The following is a 22,019-nucleotide window of genomic DNA, read 5'->3' as shown; positions in this document are numbered from 1 at the left end:
TATACATAGAGCTCTATTTACCCAGGGCCTGACAGTACAACACTTCATGGGGACTGCTCTTAATAGCACAATTAATCAATTATATTTATTGAGTACTTACTGTGTGCAGAGCATTGTATTAAGTGCTTGGAAGAATACAATATAATAGAGTTGATAGGTTCTCTGCCCATAAGCTTAATTTTTCTGGGGTTTATAGCTCCAAAATGAAAAATCTAATTTAGACTTGGGTTTTATAAGCAGTTAACATTAGTGATTCAGTTGCTTTTGTTTGTGACGCTAGACTGAGTATGGGAGAATGCAAAAAGTTAGTCCTTAAATGGACTCACTGCTTTCTTACAAACATTTATAAATGATTGAGATAACATGTTTTTGAAAACAAAACTGCTTAGCATCTGCTTTATATAACACTGCTGCTTCCTGTGAACACTCAATACTTGGAATCCTTGGTCCCATGAGTTCCCTGCAGAAACTAGCGTTCAGGCGGGGAGGGAAAAAACACACACAACAGAATCAGTTACAGTACTTGGCCAACAGGAGAATTTCAGGGTGTTAATAGGAATGAGATGTTTAATAATGGAGATTCAAGCCTCTGTGAACAAAATTAAACTGATCATCAAATCGGGGAGCCTAGGAACACAGAACCTGATAAAATGACACAGGCTGTTGCATCTCTGTTTTCCTTTTTCTCTGGAGAAATGTGTTATTTTCCTTGTTCTTCTTCAACTCAAAAGCTCCTCAGAGGCAGGGGCTATATTTTAGTCTTCTTTTGGAATTCCCAGTGGCATCTAATCTGAGTTTTTTTGGTTTTTTTTAGAAACCCAAATGCCTTTAAATATGTATATCACATAGATATAAATATGTTCTAAGAGTTAGAAAATAAATTTCCATTTTGGGGTCTCCTATCTGCCAGTGTTTTGTGACACAAGTTGCTGTTTAATCAGATACTATACTGCAAAATCAATTATTTTGTTGCTGTTCTGCTGAATTGCAGCATCATATTTCTGCTGTTTCAGAATTGTTAGGAGAATAGGAGAGAGAAGCAGCATGGCCTAATGGACAGAGCATAGGCCTGGGGGTTGGAGGACTTGGGTTCTAATTACACCTCTGCCACCTGTCTGCTGGTGACCTTGGGCAAGTCACTTCATTTCTCTGTGCCTCAGTTACTTCATCTGTAACACGGGGACTAAGACCATGAGCCCTATGTGGGCTGCGTCCAATCTTGTATTCTCCCCATCTAGACTGTAAGCCCACTGTGGGCAGGGAACGTGTCTTTCGACTCTGTTGCATTGTACTCTCCCAAGTGCTTAGCACAATGCTGTGCACATAGTCAGCACTCAAGAAACTGATTGATTGACTTACCCCAGTACTTAATACAGTGCTTGGCATTTAATAAATACTACTTAAAAAAATGAATAGGGGCCTGGGGCATGGCAGGTCTATGCCCCTGGTGATCCTGAGATATGTAGCCCTAGTTATGCTCTCTCAAATGAGGATATGGTACTAGGATTACATATCCAGAAGCCCTTGGGGTAGCATGCAGGGCTGTTGAGGCCACCCTCACAGCAAGTTTACTTTCTACGGTCTGGTCACTGCCAGATGTGTCCAGTGGCTGTGATGCCCAGGGCAGGTGTGGGGATGCCACGTGACTCTTAAGCCCCAGGTCTCATTAGTGAAACAGCATGGCGTAATAGAGCACAGGCCTGGTAGTCAGAACGTCGTGGGTTCTAACCCCAGCTCCACCACTTGTCTGCTGTGTGACCTTGGGCAAGTCGCTTCACTTCTCTGTGCCTCAGTCATCTCCTCATCTATAAAATGGGGATTGAGACCATGAGCCCCAGTTGGGAGAGGGACTGTCTTTGATCCAATTTGCTTCTATTCACCCAAATGCTTAGTACAGTGCCTGGAACATAGTAAAAGCTTAACAAATACCATCACTATTACTGCAAGGACTGTTCCACTGGTCTGTGGCAAAGACCTCGATGGATGGCTCCAAATTAAAGGTCTAAAGGTGACACAGCCAGCTTCAGCTTTCTAATAAAGCATTCATGATGAGGCAACTTTGCTGGACAAATGTGTTAGTAAGAACGACCTGGTACAAGGACAGCCAAAGTTGTCGGTGGCAGAATCTCAGACACGGGCACCTACCCCCTATATATTTGTCATATTCTTATAAACCAAGTGCTTTAATTGGTTATGGTAGATACGACCCTGCTTCCACTGCTGAATTCCAACACTATGATTTTATTCTCCTTCATTCCTACTAAGAGCCGGGGACAATAAGGAGGTTGAGAGACGGAGAGATTTTGGAGAGATCAAAAAAGGAATGTGCTCTCCAACTGAGCCATGCCCACCCTTACCTTTCTTCTCTTATTATTCTAGGAAATGAATCCTGAGGATAAACGAGGAAGACATAAAAATGCAGACATGGTAGAGGGTGGCAGCTTTAACTTGGAAATTCACCATTCTTGTCAGTTAAAGTCGGACCTAACACATTAATTTATTCAGAAACATTAATTAACTGCAGCTTTTTTGCATTTAATTTTCTCTGGCATTTTAGAAACTATTCTAAGCCCTGTGGAAATGGCAGGTCTGATGTTATTAGAGTTAGCCTTTCAGAAAGTCCTCACGTAGAACCTAATGCACAAAAAAAGAACTGCTGAGATTCCAGATAATGCAAATTTAAACTATCACTGAAATGTATTCTTTATACTTACACATGCAAACCGCCCCCCCCCCAATAACATTAAAACATAATTCAACTAAATGTTAGGTGTTTTTCACTTTATACTTATGAACTTTTAAACTTACAAATAGCCTTCCACCCATGCATCACCAGGCAAGAAATATGCAAGTCCCAGCTTTAATTCTACTTCCCAGATGGAAATAGGGCAATAAAAAGAAAAAGGAGGAGAGTGAAGTGGCTTGCCCAAGATCACCCAGCAAGGCCACAGCAGAGCCAGGAGCAGAGTTCAAGGGTGGAAGCCAAAGCCGGACCCCGGGGACACGGGGGAAATTGTGAAGGGATGATGTCCTTAGAGGGGCAGTCTGGACGGTGTCTGGCTTGGAGAAAGTAGGGTACTGCTTGGCACCCGTCAGGAGGATAGAGAGCAGCACAGTAGAGAGCAGGAGGAGCTCCCACTTCTCAATTCCCTCACTCAAACCTTCATGCCAAGAGGCTTCAAGGTTTCCTGGTAAGGCTTAAAGGACCTAGTGGAGGCTGATTTTTAATCCTTTGTGGTTAAAAAGAGAAGCAGCATGGCCTAGTGGATAGAGCTCGGACCTGCAAGTCATAAAGACTTGGGTTCTAATCCTGACTCTGCTACATGTCTGCTGTGTGACCTTGGGCAAGTCACTTCACTTCTCTGTGCCTCATTTACCTCATCTGTAAAATGGGGATTAAGACAGAGCCCCATGTGGGACATGGACTGTGCCTAACCTGATTAGCTTGTATCTACACCATTGCTTACTACAGTGACTGGCAGATAGTAAGCATTTAACAAATGCCATTAAAAAAGAAAAAGAAACAGAAAAACAGGCCATTTCCCCTCATCTTGCATTCCACCTCCCACAGTCTCTAAAAATCAATCAATTAATGGTATTTATAGAGAGCTTACTATATGCAGTACTGTACTGAGCATTTGGGAGTGAGCAAAACAAGCAGAATTAGCACACATTCCCGGCCCTAATGCGCTTAAGGTCTAGAGGGGGAGACAGACATTAATATGAATAGATAGGAGTTTATAAAATATGATATAATGATTTAAAGCCGTGTACATAAGTGCTGAGGGGCTGGGGGTGGAGCGGATATCAAATGTCCAAAAGTCATAATAATAATAATAATAATGTTGGTATTTGTTAAGCGCTATGTGCAGAGCACTGTGCTGGGGGAGATACAGGGTCATCAGGTTGTCCCACGTGAGGCTCACAGTTAATCCCCATTTTACAGATTAGGTAACTGAGGCCCAGAGAAGTTAAGTGACTTGCCCACAGTCACACAGCTGACAAGTGGCAGAGCTGGGACTCGAACTCATGACCTTAGATGACCCAGAAAGGACAGCAAGCAGAAGAAAAGAGGGCTTCATGGGGGACGGCCTCCAAGAGGAGATGTGACCTGAATAATAATGCTTAATCAAAGTCACACTTGGTGCAGGGGACTGACACCCCAGACACCTGGACAGCCGTCCTCACCCTGATCCTCAAATCTCCCTTTCTCACAAACACTTAGGAGCTGTTGGTAAGGGAGCGGAGTTCTGCTCGTGGCCAGAATGGCCAGAAAGAGGCCTGGGTAACATTTGCCTTATCACCGTCTCCAGCAGAAAGGGCTGGGCCCACCTCCCTACGGGTTTCTCCTAAGGCATGATGCCAGCCCCTATCCGGAAACCTGGGACACTCCCCTGGCCTGACAGCCCTCTTCAGACAAGTCCAAACACCACAGCAGATAAGGAGTTTATTATATGCTGACAGTATCACTAGGGCTCATCACCCAATTCCCCAGATAACGTGATAGAACTGACTGTGCAGTTCCCTAGTTACAAAACTAGATGAGACAATTCAGTTCCCTAGATCTCTAGACAAGCAGCATGACTTAATGGCTACAGCAAGGATCTGAGGGTCAGAAGGTCATGGGTTCTAATCCCGGCTCTGACACTTGTCTGCTGTGTGACCTTGGGCAAGTCGCTTCACTTCTCTGGGCCTGTTACCTCATCTGTAAAATTGGGATTGAGACTGTGAGCCCCACATGGGACAGGGACTGCGTCCAATCCGATATGCTTGTACCCACCTCAGTGCTTACTACAGTGCCTGACACATAGTAAGTGCTTAAATACCATAATAATAATAATTATTATTAGTTTCTCTTAAAACTCTGACTAGATTTAAGAGTCTTCCCTTCTAGATTGAAAGCTCACTGTGGGCAGGGAATGCATCTGTTTATTGTTATATTGTACTTTACCAAGTGCTTAGTACAGTGCTCTGCACACAGTATATAATAATAATAATAACAATGTTGGTATTTGTTAAGCACTTACTATGTGCAGAGCACTGTTCTAAGCACTGGGGTAGATACAGGGCAATCAGGTTGTCCCACGTGAGGCTCACAGTTAATCTCCATTTTACGGATGCGGTAACTGAAGCACAGAGAAGTTAATAATAATGTTGGTATTTGTTAAGCGCTTACTATGTGCCGAGCACTGTTCTAAGCGCTGGGGTAGACACAGGGGAATCAGGTTGTCCCACGTGGGGCTCACAATCTTAATCCCCATTTTACAGATGAGGGAACTGAGGCACAGAGAAGTTAAGTGACTTGCCCAAAGTCACACAGCTGACAAATGGCCAGGCCGGGATTCGAACCCATGACCTCTGACTCCAAAGCCCGTGCTCTTTCCACTGAGCCACGCTGCTTCTCTAGTTAAGTGACTTGCCCAGAGTCACACAACTGACAAGTGGCAGAGCTGGGATTCAACCCATGACCTCTGACTCCCCAGCCCATGCTTTTCCCACTGAGCCACGCTGCTTCTCTAAGCGTTCAATAAATAGCAGGGAATGAATGAATGAATGAATGAATGGGCCACTCTGCAGCTGCGACTAGTTCACTGACCTCTGCAGAACCAGGTCAGCAGGGGGCATATACCAATGGTCGGTCTACAGGGGCAGCGGGTCTCCCGTGAAGGGGTCTCCAGCCAGGAAGGACAGATGACCCTTGACCGAGGAGCTGAATAGAGGACTTGATTAGAGTACTTCTGACTTGGGCAGTGCCATCACATTCTCTTAACCTTTCAAGTCATGGGGGGCACAGAGTGCCACAAGCAAGTAGGCAGGAAGGAGTGAAGCACATTATGAAGTGCAAGCGAAGGCAGTGTCCCCTAGTGGATAGAGCACAGACCTGGGAATCTGAAGGACCTGCGTTCTAATCTCGGCTCTGCCATTTGTCTGCTGAGTGACCGTATGCAAGTCACTTCCCTTTTCTGCACCTCAGTTACCTCACCTGTAAAACGGGGATTAAGACTGTGAGCCTCATGCGGGACAGTGACTGTTTCCCACTTGATAAGCTTGTATCTATCCCAGTGCTTAGCACAGTGCCAGGCATAAAGTAAGTGCTTAAATACTACAATTATTATTACCACTTTGTGAAGTGCAGCGAAGCAGTGTGGCCTATTGGTTAGAGCAGAGGTCTAGGAGTCAGAAGGACCTGGGTTCTAATCCCGGCTCCGCCACTTGTCTGCTGTGTGACCTTGGACAAGTCACTTCAATTCTCTGGGCTTCAGTACAGTGCTTTACCTCATCTGTAAAATGGGGATTAAGATTGTGAGCCCCACGTGGGACAGGGACTATGTCTTACTTGATAAACTTGTATCTACCTCAGTAATTATTACAATGTCAGGCACATAGTAAGTGCTTCTCAAATACCACCAAAAAAAATTGCAATCTTTGCCCACATTAGCCAAATACAGGCAGAACTGGAAATAGAACTGAGTTCTCCTGATTTCCACAGGAGCGCTCTTTCCACTGAGCCACAGCAAGGTTAGGTTGTCCATAAGAGATACGAGGTACATCTCCTCCAAGAAGCCTTCCCTGACAAAGCCCTCCTCTCCTCTTCTCCTACTCCCTTCTGCTCCACTCTTACTTCTTCCATTCATCCTCCCTCCCCTCCCCACCACACATATGACTATATCTGCATATATATGAAATTTACTTATTTATATTCATGTCTGTCTCCCCCTCTAGACTGTGAGCGCCTTGTGGGCAGGAATGTGTCAGTTCGTTGTTACAGTGTGCTCTCCCAAGCACTTAGTACAGTGCTTTGCACACAGTAAGCACTCAATAAATACAAATTGACTGAATGAATAAGTACAAGACACTCGGTTAGGCTCATATTTGTGGCACAGATACCACTATTCCTGGCTCTGAAATGCCATCCCTCTCCCAAGCCAGGACTGGCCCCAGGCCTCCAAGCCAGTTTTCTTGGGATCCGCTTTCTTGGGATCAGTTTTTCACTCCCCAAAGTAGGGTTAGCCTCTGGCTGGCTCAACCTCCTGCACACCTCTTTCAGGAGTCCTGCAAGGTGGTTTTCTTTAAGTTCTATCACTCTCTATAGCCTTGAGTCTCCTGTGTGACCTTGGGCAAGTCACTCAACTTCTTTGTGCCTCAGTTATCTCATCTGTAAAATGGGGATTAAGACTGTGAGCCCCAGGTGGAACAAGGACCGTGTCCTAAACTGATTGGCTTAGAACTGAGCGTGGCACATAGTAAGCACTTAATACTACCATTATTATCCACCTCAGTGCTGGGTACCTAATAAAAGCTGAACAAATACTACAATTATTATTACTGAATTATTCTTGTAGGTCCTTTCTAGCCAATTCTGCTTCGTTTGGGGTGACCCTGCTTCTCCTCTCTGTGAAAGCGTTTCCTCTAAACCTCTTTTCTGTGCTAATCCTCTGGAGCAGGTCTCTTTTCGTGGCTTGTTTGGCCAGCCCAAAGGTGATTCTCAATGACTTACCCAGAGGTAGCTAGGGAGGGAGTGCTAAGCTAAGCACAGGGTCTGGAACAACTAGATCTCTGGCTTGCTTCATCCACTGGATGGCAGCAAAATCCCTGAACAAGAAAACCTGTTACACAAGGAGCTACACGCTACACCCCACAAGCCTTGTCCTGAAAAGGAATTCAGTACCCTAGTTTGGCCAGTCGCCGAGCTGGGTATCCTAGCATTACTCACAACAAGGAGGATATTCCTTCACATCCCTGTGCAGAGCTCAGGCTTCCCATCTCTCCCCTCCCCAGGACCGAAAACTGGATTCCATCGCACCCCATCTGAGTTAGAACAAATTTTGTTCTGGGTATAGCCCTTCAATGCCAATTTTAATTTGATATAATTTTAATGAGCAGAAAGAAAAAAAAACCCAAAATACTGAGTATATATTCCTTAATAACTTTCTAGCAATAGGAGGAAAATAAATTATGCAGAAAAGTCAAACAGGTTGCTTTTTATTTACTTTAAAACCCTGCATATGCACACAATGCACGTTATGGAATATGAATCTGTACTTAAGAGTTCAAGAATGGGTATTTTATAAAGGGTTATATTTTTAAAATTGGGTATTTATAATCAAACTTATTTAAGCTGGGAAACCCCAAGCAGACCTATGATAGATGATTCATAACACCCACTTAAAATAAGTTTTTTTATCCATATCAAGTTAACAGTCCTTTCCACTGCCTTCAAGGTTCTTACACTGTATCTCCCCAGCTCACACACTTTGCTCTTTCCAAACAAACCTTGCAACCATAACTCGCTCTTAATTCCCCTGCCTCTAATTTCTTCAATCAATTACTGGGCACCAACTGCATAAACCGCATAGACTTCTAAACTGTGAAGTCCTTGTGGGCAGCAAATGGGTCTACCAACTCTGTTGATTGATTCAGAGCATTATACTAAATGCTTGGGAGAGTATAATAGAATTAGGAGTGCTTAGTACAGTGCTGTGCACACAATAAGCACTCAAAAATTACAACTGATTGATAGCAGACCTGATTCCTGCCCACAAATAACTCACAATCTAGTGAGGGAAACAAACAAATAAATTACTGATAGGAGGAAGTAAAAGAACATAAGGTAGAGCATAAAGATACGTATTAATTTGAGAAGCAGTGTGGCTTAATGGAAAGAATATGGGTTTGGGATTCAGAGGTCAAGGGTTCTAAACCCAGCTCCGCCACTTGTCAGCTGTGTGACTTGCCCAACTTGCTTAACTTCCCTTTGTCTCAGTTACCTCATCTGTAAAATGGGGATAATAATAATGTTGGTATTTGTTAAGCGCTTACTATGTGCAGAACACTGTTCTAAGCACTGGGGTAGATACAGGGTAATCAGGTTGTTCCACGTGAGGCTCACAGTCTTCATCCCCATTTTACAGATGAGGGAACTGAGGCACAGAGAAGTCAAGTGACTTGCCCACAGTCACACAGCTGACAAGTGGCAGAGCCAGGATTCGAACCCATGACTTCTGACTCCCAAGTCTGGGCTCTTTCCACTGAGCCATGCTGCTTCTGTGAGCCCCATTTGGGGCAACCTGATTACCCTGTATCTACCCCAGCACTTAGAACAGTGCTTGGCACATAGTAAGCGCTTAACAAATACCATTATCATTATTATTATTATTGTCACAGAGGGGTGTGGGTTCGTAGGTATTTAGATGGGGACAGAAGTGCTGAAATGGTAGTTGGGGATATGCAAGGTTGGGAGATAAGAAATCACACAATTCCTCCTTCCTGGAATTCTGTTGTCCTTCATTCATTCAATCATATTTATTGAGTGCTTACTGTGTGCAGGGCACTGTACAAAGTGCTTGGGAGAGTACAACAATGAACAGACACATTCCTTGCCCACAAGGAGCTTACAGTTTCCCTTCAAATCCACCAGATCACAATTCTTCCCACTTTCAAAGTTGTCCTAAAATCCTCATCTCCTCTAGGAAGTATTCCCAATGAATTTCCAAATAATATCATCGAAACATCCACCCTTAGCCCAGTGTTTATCATACCCTTCTCAGCAAGTTAAGTACACATGCATTTTCAGTTATTTATCCATCTTCTTCCTCCTGACACATCTGTATTACTTCTTGTTATTCTTTCTGCTCCAATTATTTGTAAATAATTTGTGTCTGCCTGTCTCCCTCACTAAAGTGCAAGTTCTCTGGGGGTAGAGACTGTATTTTTTGATTTTGTGCACCCACACAAGCACGCAGTAGTTCCGCATAAATGCCACTGATTGAGTGTTTGAGACTGTAGTTTGGGTAAACTGATTAGCTCATACCTGAGGTGAAATTATACTTCATTTCCAAGTTATGTATTCACAGAGAGTTGCAACTTCCCCACAAGAATCTTCCAAACAGAGGGTTTGACATGTGAAGTAGACTTCATGTGCACTTTGCATAGACTCAAAACAAAGCAAACAGTAAAGAGATGCCAAAACAATCCTAGGCATCTGTCTAAAGTGCATAAATATGAGTTCCTCATCAAAGGTTCCCAGTCCACACTCTAGGCCGCAGTAGCCATCAGGAGGCTGACACCAAGTTACCCTTTTCATCCCATTTCCCCTTCCAATAAACCTCTAGAACAAGACTCCTCAAACCTGAGTCCAAGCGGATCTAATTTTGGATTACTGGGATTCTCTATTTACATCTGCAAAGTGCTGGTCCAGATAGAACGGACCCTTTTCGCAAAGGAAAACTTTTCTTGGTAGGAAAGGAATTACCATTATTCCACTTTCTAGACGGGGGCAATCACAGACCAATCCCATAGCACATTCTGCTCTAGGTTTTTGGATACAACTAGCCCTCTAAACCATCCTGGAAGTTGGGACAGTGAACTATATGACCTCCTGAAACTACGCTTTCCAAAGTATTATCTTATAACTAAGCACCGGCAGAGATGTAGATTTTCAAATGCAGTGATTTAGTCTGTGTCTTCTATCCTAAACACACCCAAAAAGAACAATAGGCCAGTGGAAAGTGCATGGGTTTACATGTCAGGAGAACCAAATTCTAATCCTAGTTCTACCACTAAACTTCTCTCTGAGACTCAGTTTCTTCATCTGCGAAATGGAGATATTTACCTCTTAGAGTAGATCTGATATACCTGAGCATTTAACACAATTCTCGGCACAGAGAAAGTTCTTTAAAATATAACAATTACTATTCATTACCCTAAGAATCCTCAATTTTGAATTAAAGCAATCATCTGAGCTAAATTAACCCCAAAAGATGACACTGAATTTCTCAAAATCCCCATTTCAGTAGCTCCAAGAAAGGCCCATAGAGGTTAAATTTTCCCAACTGGTGAAACAGAAAATGTTCCCTGGGATGAGACATACCTACATTATTCTCCTCTGAAAACCTGAGAGACCTTCTGTTTCAAATAAATTGACCTGTGGTGCCTGTGTTCAGATGAAAAACTATGTCATTTATTGATGAAACCAACAATCTGCATAAGGCAAGACAAGACAATTCCGGAATGGTGCTGACAGGACTAAAGAATAGGCAGGGGAGAGTGGGAGGAAGGGGAGGAGAAAGAAAATATGAGTAAGGAGGAAAAAATGGTACAGAGAAAGACTGAAGGGAAGGAAGAAAAATAAGAAAGAGAGCCAGGGAGAAAAATTAGAGAAAGTGACCCCTCTAACAGCGGGCCATCAGAAATTGCCTCCAGGGTGTATCTTAAGTGACCTATGCCTGCTATTGACCTCTTATCCTCAGGACCCTAACAACCTGTTGAAAACCTCAGATAACTCATCGGCTACAGGATGCCCAAGGTTCCTTTTCTTTCACCACATTCCTTCCCTTTCCCGAACAGTCTGTACTCAGGGATGTACAGGCAGGAAATCTTGTGAATAAAACAGGGTCAGTTGTATTTAGGGTGTTTTTTTTCCCACCCCTGTTGCTTCTAGAGTTTATCAAAAAATTTCAGAGTTGATAAAGGAACAGATGGCTGTATTTAGAAGATATCTATTATACCTTTAGCAATTTTCCAGAATGAGGTGCCCTCCTAAAATCTGAACCTGAGCTAAAAGAACAGTAATGGTCTCAGGCTCTGATCTGGTGTAAAACCTGTTGTTTTATTTTATTACTCCCCTATGAAAATGCAGCTTCTTCCTACTATTATTATTGTGATCCCTTTGGCCCACAATAACAATAACCCTTCCTCTCCCCTCAAAAATGCTACCTAAATATATGAAATTTTCCTTAATAGGTCAGCAGGCAGCAAGAATTGTAAATGACTCAATACATCAACATTTAAAGCCTGCAAATAAGAACAATTAAAATCAACTGCAAATGCAGGGTAAAGGCAACATCACAATGTAGGGAATCACACCGCCAATTGGTTTAGATGGGTATTGGACACACTGGCATGTGATTTACTGGCAGAGACTAAACGCTCAAGTGTGGGCTAGTTGTAAAGAAAAAATATTGTCATTTTTCCCTCTTCAGGAGCTGGTGTTCTGAATCTTAGAAACTACAGGTTCACCCAGAGTGCAGACTTCATGTGATGCTAAGGGGGAAAAAAAAATTAACCTTTCTGCACACCTCCTCTATTAAAGATCATTAATGAAAAGCTAAATGTTTAATTAATTGTGAGGTTTCTGCTTTTTGTCGTTTTTGTGTGGTTAACGGGATCATAATTCAAATAGGTCACACATTGTAAATATCCTTGCTATATTGTTTTCTCTTCCTTGGTAATTAGACCACCTTTTGTTACTTAGAATCCTATAAACCATTTAATCATGAATGGTTGTAAACGGCTCGTATTAAAAATTAAGCATCCCCTCCTTCTTAGTTTCAGCTAGTAAAGGTGCACCTCGGAAGCTGTGTGCTGCAGCAGGTAGGGATTACACCTTCCTGACCCTTTTTTCCCTGCAGCAGTTTCATCTGACTACCCAAATCGTTTTCTAGCTCTGGGCTCTATTTGCTGATAGGCATGTAGAGTTACCACTGGGAGAGAAGCTGATGACAGTTCCTCAAAACACATACCACTGCCTATGAGAAATGAGTCTTACGCATTGTGTTTTTCTATACCACCCTCCCCACAAGGTTTCCCCCAGCCAAATATGCAACAGTAAATTAATCTGGCAAAACTATGAAGGATTCTGTCATCCTCAAATTGATTTTTAATCCCTCATTGTGAAAACACTCCACCCTCCTGTTTTAGGAGAGAGAAAAAAAGAAATACACTTTTGTATTACATATTTCTGGATTTTGAAAACATTTCCCCCTCAAAATCTCTCTAATAATTTTATCTTTCAATATGCAATGTTTTCAAAGGAAAGGGGCGTATATCTGCTCTTTTCATCTGATGATTCCCATTGTAATTATGCACAGAGACACTAAAGCTGTAGGAAAGATAGGAGTGATCCACTCAACCTTAGAAAACAAATCCTGGACATCTGACATTCATTACCCTTTCCTCTCTGGGTTACTGAAGTCAATTCCTTTAATTTTACCAAAGCCATTACAATTAAAAATTACGCAGCATCAGCACACGCAGGCATTTTCGGTGGCACGTAGGTAGACAGGAAAGTTCGAGTTTCATCTGCCCTGAAATGATGATGAAAATATAATATATGAAATTACCTACTAGGAAATAACCTATCAGTCTAAAATAAAGTGTGTTCCTTCAAACGAATGAAAAAAGATGTATGTCTGCAATATATCAGTCTTCTTCACTCATGTAGTTAGGTCTCCCATGCGCTTAATACAGTTCTCGGGCCACAGAAAGTACTCGATAAATACGATTGATTGATTGACCTACTAATATTGCTCAGTTAAAGGAACACCATCAGACAGAGTAAACAATTCCTCTTTCCTTATCTCCCCATCTGGGTAAAATCTGTGGACTTTGTCTGCTTCTCTTCCCCTAAAGTGTGCTCCCAGCCTTCATTTAAAAACTGAATCGTGCCATAAATAAACTAATGATAGAAAACAAAACAAAGGAAAGGAAAATATTTAAATTTCACACTTCCACGGGGCCATAAAAATACTCTCAGTGAACACACACAATCACAATTCCACTCCTGCAGTGTTTTTCAAACCTGCAATATAGTTTGTAAATTTGATGACATTCTTGCAGAATCTATTCCCCGTTACCGTGTTCTGAATCATATCACACTGGACTCAAAGATTATTAAAAAAATTTCAGTAATCTTTTTTTAAATTTACTAATTGGAATTGCGGTTCTCTAAGAGCAGAGGACTTCAACTGACACTTGGCCAGAAAAAATGGTGGTCAAAAGAATCCTCCCATTCAGAGAAAATCCTGTAATTGCTCTGCAAAGAGTGGAAAACATGGTATACGTGTTTTGAAAGGACTTAAATTTATGCATTTTGGCCCCATGCACCACAGCTCTTACAGCAAACAGAGCAGACTTTGGTCATATCTTTAAGCTACCACAATTCAATCCTTCATGTTGTAATTGACATGATGGTTTATTGTGGTTCTTAAAGAACGGATTACATTCTAGCCTAGCCTAAAGCCATATTTTAAAGAGTTCTGCTGTTATCCGTAGACAATCCAGAGCCAGAAACAAACTGCAATTCTCTCACGCTTGGGCTTGAGGCCGTTTGGCTAAAAGGGCTTCGTGTATCCCACTTCAGAAGTTAACTCAGGAAGAGCGGCAGACTTCTTGTAGACACAGTCTGCCTTTCTTCCTGGCTGCCTGGTTAGTGTAGCAACTCCAGTTGCTATGGAGTGAGGGGGGAGGCAGAGAAGGCATTAAAATGGAGAGGCAGGACAAAGTGCGAGAGGATGCAGACATTGGACACACTTTCTTCCCCAGAAGCCTCTGGGCACAAATTTCACCAAGAACCCAAACACAAATTCATGCACTAGAAAACATTAATTCAGACCCTCAGGAATGGTTAACACTCGAACACTAGAGTTGCTTATCTCTACAGAGACTTTGGGTTACTCTCTGTGCATTATACTATGTCAATGATCCCACTGCATTCCCTTCATCTTTCTATTAAATTAACAATTATAGTATTTGTAAAGCACTTATGAACCAAGCGCTGTACTAAGAGTTGGAGTTCATGTAGGATAATCAAGTTCCACAAGGGGCTCACATTCTAAGTAGGAGGGAGGACAGATATTGAATCCCCATTTTGCAGATGAGGGAACTGAAGCACAGAGAACATAAATAATTTGCCCAAGTCACAGAGCAGGTAAGTGATAGAGACAGGATTAGAACCCAGGTCCTCTGACTCCCAGGCCCGGGCTCTTCCCACTATGCCATATTGCTTCCCAAAGGAATGTAAAGAAAATGCTTACCCTCCAACAGAAGTTGCTTTCCACTCATGATAAACGCCCCCTTTCCCCTAAAAGGAACAGGGGGAATTCTGACTTGCAAGATTTGGCAGACATAAGAGACACAAATAATCACAAAAGAAATGCCATTTTTTTGGCCCAAACTTACATTTTCAGTTTGGGATTAGCCCCTTCAATCCAATGTTAGTATTTTTAGAGCCCTATCTTCTGCTTCTGTACTTATTCCGGACCCTGACAGCACATCCACCTCGTCAGCCTGCATTTTTGACTGTCCCATCTCAGCCCAGACCCTTAACCCACTACTGCCCTTGGGTGTATCTATCAATCAATCAGTTGCATTTACTGAGCCCTTACTGTATGCAGACCACTGTACTATGCACTTGGGAGAGTAAACTATAACAGAGTTGATACTTTTCCTACCCATGACAAGCTTACAGTCTAGAAAAGGAGAGAGCTATTAATAAAAATAAATTACAGATAGGTACATTAAGTGCTGTGGGGGTGAGGGATGGGTGAATAAAGGGTGCTAATAAAGGGTGTAGTCCTTGGAGCCCAGCTGAACTGCAGAGGCTGAGAACTAGGTCGCCCCTATCCCCTCCCCCACTCAGCTGTGGCCTACAAGGGGGACCTTCCAGTCATTTAGAAGGCAAGCATGGGGGCACAATATAGTGGGAGTACATTCTGGATGCACCCACTCATCAAAACTCTACTGCAGTAAACAGTTGCTGTTGTCACACAGAAAAGAGAAGAAAAACAGTGTGCCTGGTGGTTAGAGCACGGACCTGGAAGCCATTAGTACTTGGGTTCTAATGCTGGCTCTGCTACTTGGCTGTGTGACCTTGGGCAAGTCACTTCACTTCTCAGTGCCTCAGTTACCTCATCTGTAAAATAGGGATTCAGACTGTGAGCCCCACGTGGTACAAGGTCTATATCCAACCTGATTAGCTTTTTTCTACCCCAGCACTTAGTACAGTGCCTGGGACATAGTAAGTGCTTAATAAATACCATTTAAAAACAACAACATTCAGAGTACACACAGATTTGGTAACTTCATTTTCAATCTACCATTAGCATTGTCCCCTTCTGACTTTATGACTGAGTGGAAAGGAGTGCTGCTCTGAAACCTTTCCATCTTTACCACTAGATCAACTCAATCTTTTCAACAGCATTCTAATCTTTGCAGGGAGGACCCTTGCAAGCTGCTCCATAGAAAGCTCATCTAGTCTACCTGCCATTCTGAAATTCCACTAATCAGACTGGCAATGTTTGTACTAGAATAATTACCTGCCTAATTGCTTTTGGGTGAATCAAGCCATCCACTTAACGCTAGGCCCAGTGGAACTATTTTGGAGTGTAGTTTACACTAATAGATGCTAACCTAGTTTCTTGGCACCTGGGCATTGTAGAGGTGATTCTATTTCACCATCACACCATTCTCTGCCCCTTGGCATTCCCCTCCCATTTCCTTAGGGGAAGTAGCAGTTGCCTAGTGGACGGGGCACGGGTCTGAGAGTTGAGAGAACCTGGGTTCTAATCCCAGCTCCGTCCAATTGCCTGCTGTGTGATCTTGGGCAAGTACCAATTTCCCTGTGCAACGGTTTACTCATTTGCAAAATGGGGATTCAATACCTGTTCTCCCTCTTATTTTAAGACTGTGAGTCCCACGTGGAACAGGGACTGTGTTCGACCTGATTATCTTGTATCTACCCCAGGGCTTCATACATAGTAAATGCATAACAAATATCCCAATTATTATTAATCTTTACTATGAACAACAATAATAATATGGCACCTTTATTAACATTTTCAATAATCACAATACAGGTTCAACATATTCTCATTCTTATCAATAATAATAATAATGATGATAATATGTGGTACAATACTGGTAACTCAACTAAGCAGCAGAAACTCAGCGGCAAGAGCCGAAGCAGAGTGAAGCTGATGCTTAAAATATAAAAGCATCTTGGGGTATATCCATATTCAGTCAGGGGACAGACCAAGCTGAAAACCAGACTGCCCATTATAAAACTGGATGAATGGTCACCCTAATTGATACCATAGCAATTATTTTCATTTTCTTTCCAGACTCAGCAGAGAGGCCCTTGAGGGCTCAGTGCGGAAGCAGCAATAACGGCACACCTTGTGATTCTTACCAAGAGTCACACGTTTTGTCAAGGCCAGTGAGCTTCATTCCAGGCAACCTTTCCAATTAATTACCATTGGGGCAGACAGGGCTGCCTGTAATGCAGTGTGAAGTATTGCTTTCGGGGGTCACCAGGTTCGGCAATATCCTAGAATTATGACATCCATAAAAACAGGTGTATATATTTGTAACTTTCCTTCAGAGACCCATGTTTTCTCCTGCAATACCTGCTCTTTCTTAAGTTTTTACCTTTCTCCATTCTTATGTATTAAGTGATGTTTCTGTGTTGGCCACTAATTGCCAGAGACTCTGAGGGCACCTTATTAGGGTCATTGCGACTGATTGGGAATGGAGTCCTGGAAATCTTAAAACAATGATAATAATGATAATTGTGGCATTTGTTAAGCCCTTTCCACATGCCAAACACTATACTAAGTGTTGGAGTGGATTTGAGATAATTAGGTTAGACACAGTCCCTCTCCCGCATGGGTCTCACAGTCTAGGTCGGGAGATGAGGGGTCTTGGAGATCGGAGAAAATCAATGAAAATAATAATAATAATAGTATTTATTAAACTCTTACTGTGTGTCAGGCACTGTACTAAGTGCTGGATGCATACAAACAAATCAGGTTGGACACTTCCCTTGTGGCACAAGGGACTCAGTCTTAATTCCCATTTTGCAGATGAGGTAATTGAGACACAGAGAAGCGAAGTGAAGCCCAAGGTCACCCAGAAGACAAGTGGAGAATCAGGATTAGAACCCAGGTCCTTCTCACTCCCAGGCATGTGCTCTAGCCACTAGGTCATGCTGCTTCTCTAGGGTTGAAGATCTGTGAGGAAAGTCTATAAGAATTACAATTATTTAGGCTGGAGGCATAAGGGCAACTTTAAGAATGGTCTTCAGGACTAAGAACGAGAAATACACAGAGGCCCGATCTGCTCTGGGATGAATTTGGGTTAGACAAAAAAGGCAGCTTCCTGACTCCACAGCTGTGAGGAGGAGCCAGCCAGTAGTTAGGGAGACAGGGAAGTAGGGTGCCCAGCACCTAGAATATTCATCAAAGTCCCTGACTTGGGACCCAGGACCAGAACTGGAGGTGGCAGAGGCAGATAAGGGGAGATGCCTGGGGTTTCAAGTTTAGCGTGGCCACTAGTGGCAATCAGAAATCCCAGCCTGTATAGACCAGCGGACAAACAGACTGCCTTGAATTGAACTTGATTAATGGCCACCCTGTGGGTATCAGGAGAAGTAAGAGGAGGTGGTCACTGGAGGGGAACAGGGGGGTCCAGGGTGGCTGTGAGAGAACACAGATTTTTAATTCTTTGCTGCATTTATGCAGCAATGCTACCAGTCCAGGCATTGCCCTATAGCTCTCAGAGCTTCCAGATTGCAGGAAAGCTCACCAAGGGCAATATGAACTCTACTGGCAGAAGATTATCCCAATTTTATATGTTGCATAGAGCACATGGGCTATTGATTTCTGTTTCGTCTTTTTTTTTAAAAAAAACAAAACCTCGGCCACATACATATTACGATAATGAAACTCTGGTTCAGTCAGTTCCTCCATAGCACAAGTTTTTCATTTCACTTTTTGGCTAGAACAAGATGGCAGTATTAGAGAATGCTCTTCCAAAACCATGCATCTGTCTGGATCCAGCATGGACATGCTATTAGAAGAAACAGTTGGGAAAGCAGCATCAGCCGTAGTACGTCAGAGTGCAAGCTTTCTTTAAAGCAGCATGGCCTAGTGGATTGAGCACGGGCCTAGGAGTCAGAAGAACCTGGGTTCTAATCCTGTCTATGTGTGACCTTGGGCAAGTCACTCAACTTCTCTGGGCCTCATTTACCTCATCTGTAAAATAAGGATTAAGACTGTGAGCCCCATGTAGGTCACAGACTGTATCCATCCGGACTTGGCTTATATCTACCCTAGTGTTTAATATAGTGCCCGGCACATAGAACGTTTAACAAACACCATTAAAAAACCCCCACAAAACTCAGATTTACAGGAGAGCTGACTGCCACTTATATTTGTCTTAGCTTTTTTCTCGTTAACGATTTAAAAATTTTCATTAGGAAGAGTTATGAGGATGAAAATAGAAACAAATATATCTTTTAAATTGCTATACTAAATTATTTAAGGTAAATTAAACCAGCAGATTATAGTAATGCTGTGCTATTGTAAACTGTCTTCATAAAGTCGCTTTGTTGGTGTTCGCATAATGAAGCAGAACATTAGAGGCTCCTGTTTATAACAATCTACATAGATTTACATACGCTATTATAGAACCAGGTAGATATTTTATGATCATGCTCACATCACCCATTTAAAAAGTAAGCTTTCAAAAAATGAACCTGATAAACCAGCAGCTGGTTGGGATAATAATGGACAATTTGCAAAAACAGAAACCAATTTCCAGGAAGTTCATTATTTTTATGGCGTTTCTAGAAATTAATATGAGTGAACATTTTGACATAATAATGCTGTGTCATGAAAAAAGAACTTACTAAATCATACATAAAATAAACTTTTCCCTGATGTTTACCTGTTCCATAAAAAAATTTCATATGACAAAAGTTACAATAAATGCCATTTTATATCCAATTTTTTGCCAAACATTTTTATTTTAATGATCTTTGATCTGAAAAAAAATTGTCACAAATTTAGATGATTAAAAAAATAATGAATGGCAAAGTTAAACACTACTGAATCTTCCTATTTATCCTACTGTATAATTCCGAACCAAGAAGGAATGTTAAAACAATAAAGCAAAGCATTTTTATAACTCTCTGTGAGGCCCCCTACTTGTAACTGATTTTAATGTCTATCACACCCCACTAGATTGTAAACTCAGTGGGGACAAGGGTCATATCTACTAATTGTATTATATTCTCCTGAATGCTTAGTACAGTGCTCCGCAATCAAAGTCATTTATTGGGAACTCACTGTGTGCAGAGCACTGTATGAAACCCTTGGGATATAACAGAGTTGGCAGCCACATTTCTTGCCTACCAAGTCAACATTCAGTAAACACTACTGATTGAATAAAAGCATAATGAAGTAATTTTTAACAAAACATAAACCCTGGAAATGAAACTATGGAGCCCATGACTGCAGCAAAGTGTAAATGTGAATATTTGATATTACCATTGTTTGGATAAAAACAGTCTTTTGACTTTGGATCATTAGCTGGTGCCTAGCCATCGTAGGAAAGAATTTCAAGTGTAATCAGAAAACATTACTTTTAAGGGTATTTATAAGTTTAGTCTGGAATAACAGAGGCTGGACACTGTTGGTATCATGATACAAGACTGGAACTCCATTTGTCTCTCCTGATGTGTGTTCTTTGTATCTCATGGTATTAATGTCAATCTCAGGATAGAAACTGCTTGATTATACAGGGGCTGATTATTCCATTTATGGATTACAGAAGGAGGCTTATTTCTCCTTCTTTCTACTATTAAAATACAAGGGCAGGGTATTGTACTCTCCCAAGTGCCTAGTACAGTGCTCTGCATACAGTAAGTGCTCAATAAATACGATTGAATGAATGAATTAATGCTTGTATCCACCTCAGTGTTTATGACAGTGCCTGGCCATAGTAAGCACTTAACAAATACTACAATTATTAGTAGCCTCTCCCTTCTCCAGTTTGCACTTCATTCTGCTGTACAGATCTTTTTTCTAAAATGTTGTTCCAAAACCTGCTGTGGCTGCTCTCAGTGTTCTCTCCATCAGGCAAAAATAGGTGACAACTGGTCTTCAAGCAGTTAATCAGCTCCCTCCTTCTTATCCACCCTCTTCTCCCAGTTTGTAATCTTTATTCCCCCTCACTGGGCCTCATTATTGCCTCTGCCACCACTGTCTCCCAACATTCTCCCACCTTCAAATCTTACAGACCACTGCTTCCCCTATTTTCAAAATCTTTGAGAAATCATTTCTCTTCCAGGAGGTCTTCCCCAGTTCATTTCTACTGTCTTGGAATTACATCCTCCCACAATAGCCCCACCAATACACTAGCCTTACAAGGAGCATTTGTCAAACACTCCTTAGGTGCGAGGCACCTAAGTGCTCAGTACTAAGTGTTCAGTGCTCAGGATGTATGAAACAAAAATTAACACATTCCCTGCTTGTACGTTAATGGGGGAGACAGGCATAAAAATATTTACAAAGTGAACAATCCATATATATATAATTGAATGTGCCACTGAATGAATAATTATAATAATAATGGTATTTGTTAAGTACTTACTATGTGCCGTGCACTGTTCTAAGCACTGGGGTAGACACAAGGTAATCAGGCTGCCCCACATGGGACTCACAGTCCTAATCCCCATTTTACAGATGAGGTAACTGAGCACAGAGACGTTAGGTGAATTGCTCAAGGGGCAGACCCAGGATTAAAATTCATGTCCTCTGACTCCCAAGCCTGTGCTCTTTTCACTAAGCCACTGTGCTTCTAATAGCCACGTTGCTTGTATTTGCACCTTGCTGATGACGGGTATAAACATGGACGGAAGTTCTAGAGATGGCTGATTGGTTTATACTACTCAGGATTTAACTAGGGAAAGCAGATTGGAGGAAAAGTGGAGGCAGTAGGACTTTCACTAGGGGGTGGGAGTGAGGTCTTTCAGATTTGGGGAGGCAGAGATTTCCAAGCCAAGGGAAGACTAAGGTGGAAGAGCAAAGTGTAGTTAGAGAGTCAGCTTGGCAGAAACACAAAGAGTGGGAGTAGCAGGAGAAGTAGCAGAGGGAATGGTGAAGAAAGCACATAACGTGAGGTGGGGTGAATTACGGGAGAGCTTTGAAGCAGTGAGGAGTGTCTGCTTGATGAGGTGGGACCAAGGAAGTCAATGTAGGGCTTGAAGTGATGCTTCAGGAAGATGATCCATGTAACACTGTATAAATTGGATGGGGGAAACGCTGGAGGTGAGGAGACCATTAAAGAGGCTGTTTAATAGCCTAATTGCGACAATACCTGGGAATGTATCGCAACGGTAGCCGTTTGGATACAGAGGAAGGAGCGGATGGGGAGATCTGTATGGGAAGAACATAGCGGAT

General features: G+C 42.3%; 1 protein-coding gene across 2 annotated transcripts in view; it reads right to left on the bottom strand.

Annotated features, from left to right (window-relative positions):
• JAZF1 (JAZF zinc finger 1) overlaps positions 1 to 22,019 on the bottom strand; it is a 326,592-nt gene that overhangs the window by 182,107 nt on the left and 122,466 nt on the right. The window contains exon 1 of one of the 2 annotated variants that reach the window (XM_029071264.2): positions 14,814 to 14,880. The exons of the other annotated variant lie outside the window; for it this stretch is intronic. Within the exon in view, the coding sequence (XP_028927097.1) occupies positions 14,814 to 14,841 (28 nt within the window). The 5' untranslated portion in view covers positions 14,842 to 14,880. Of the gene's footprint in view, positions 1 to 14,813; positions 14,881 to 22,019 lie in introns of those variants that run through there. 2 annotated transcript variants of the gene reach the window in all.

The sequence above is a fragment of the Ornithorhynchus anatinus genome, chromosome 8, assembly GCF_004115215.2.
Source record: "Ornithorhynchus anatinus isolate Pmale09 chromosome 8, mOrnAna1.pri.v4, whole genome shotgun sequence".
Classification (NCBI taxonomy): Eukaryota; Metazoa; Chordata; class Mammalia; order Monotremata; family Ornithorhynchidae; genus Ornithorhynchus; species Ornithorhynchus anatinus.
The sequence above is the reverse complement of the archived record's forward strand: the minus strand, read 5'-3'. Positions and strand labels throughout refer to the sequence as shown.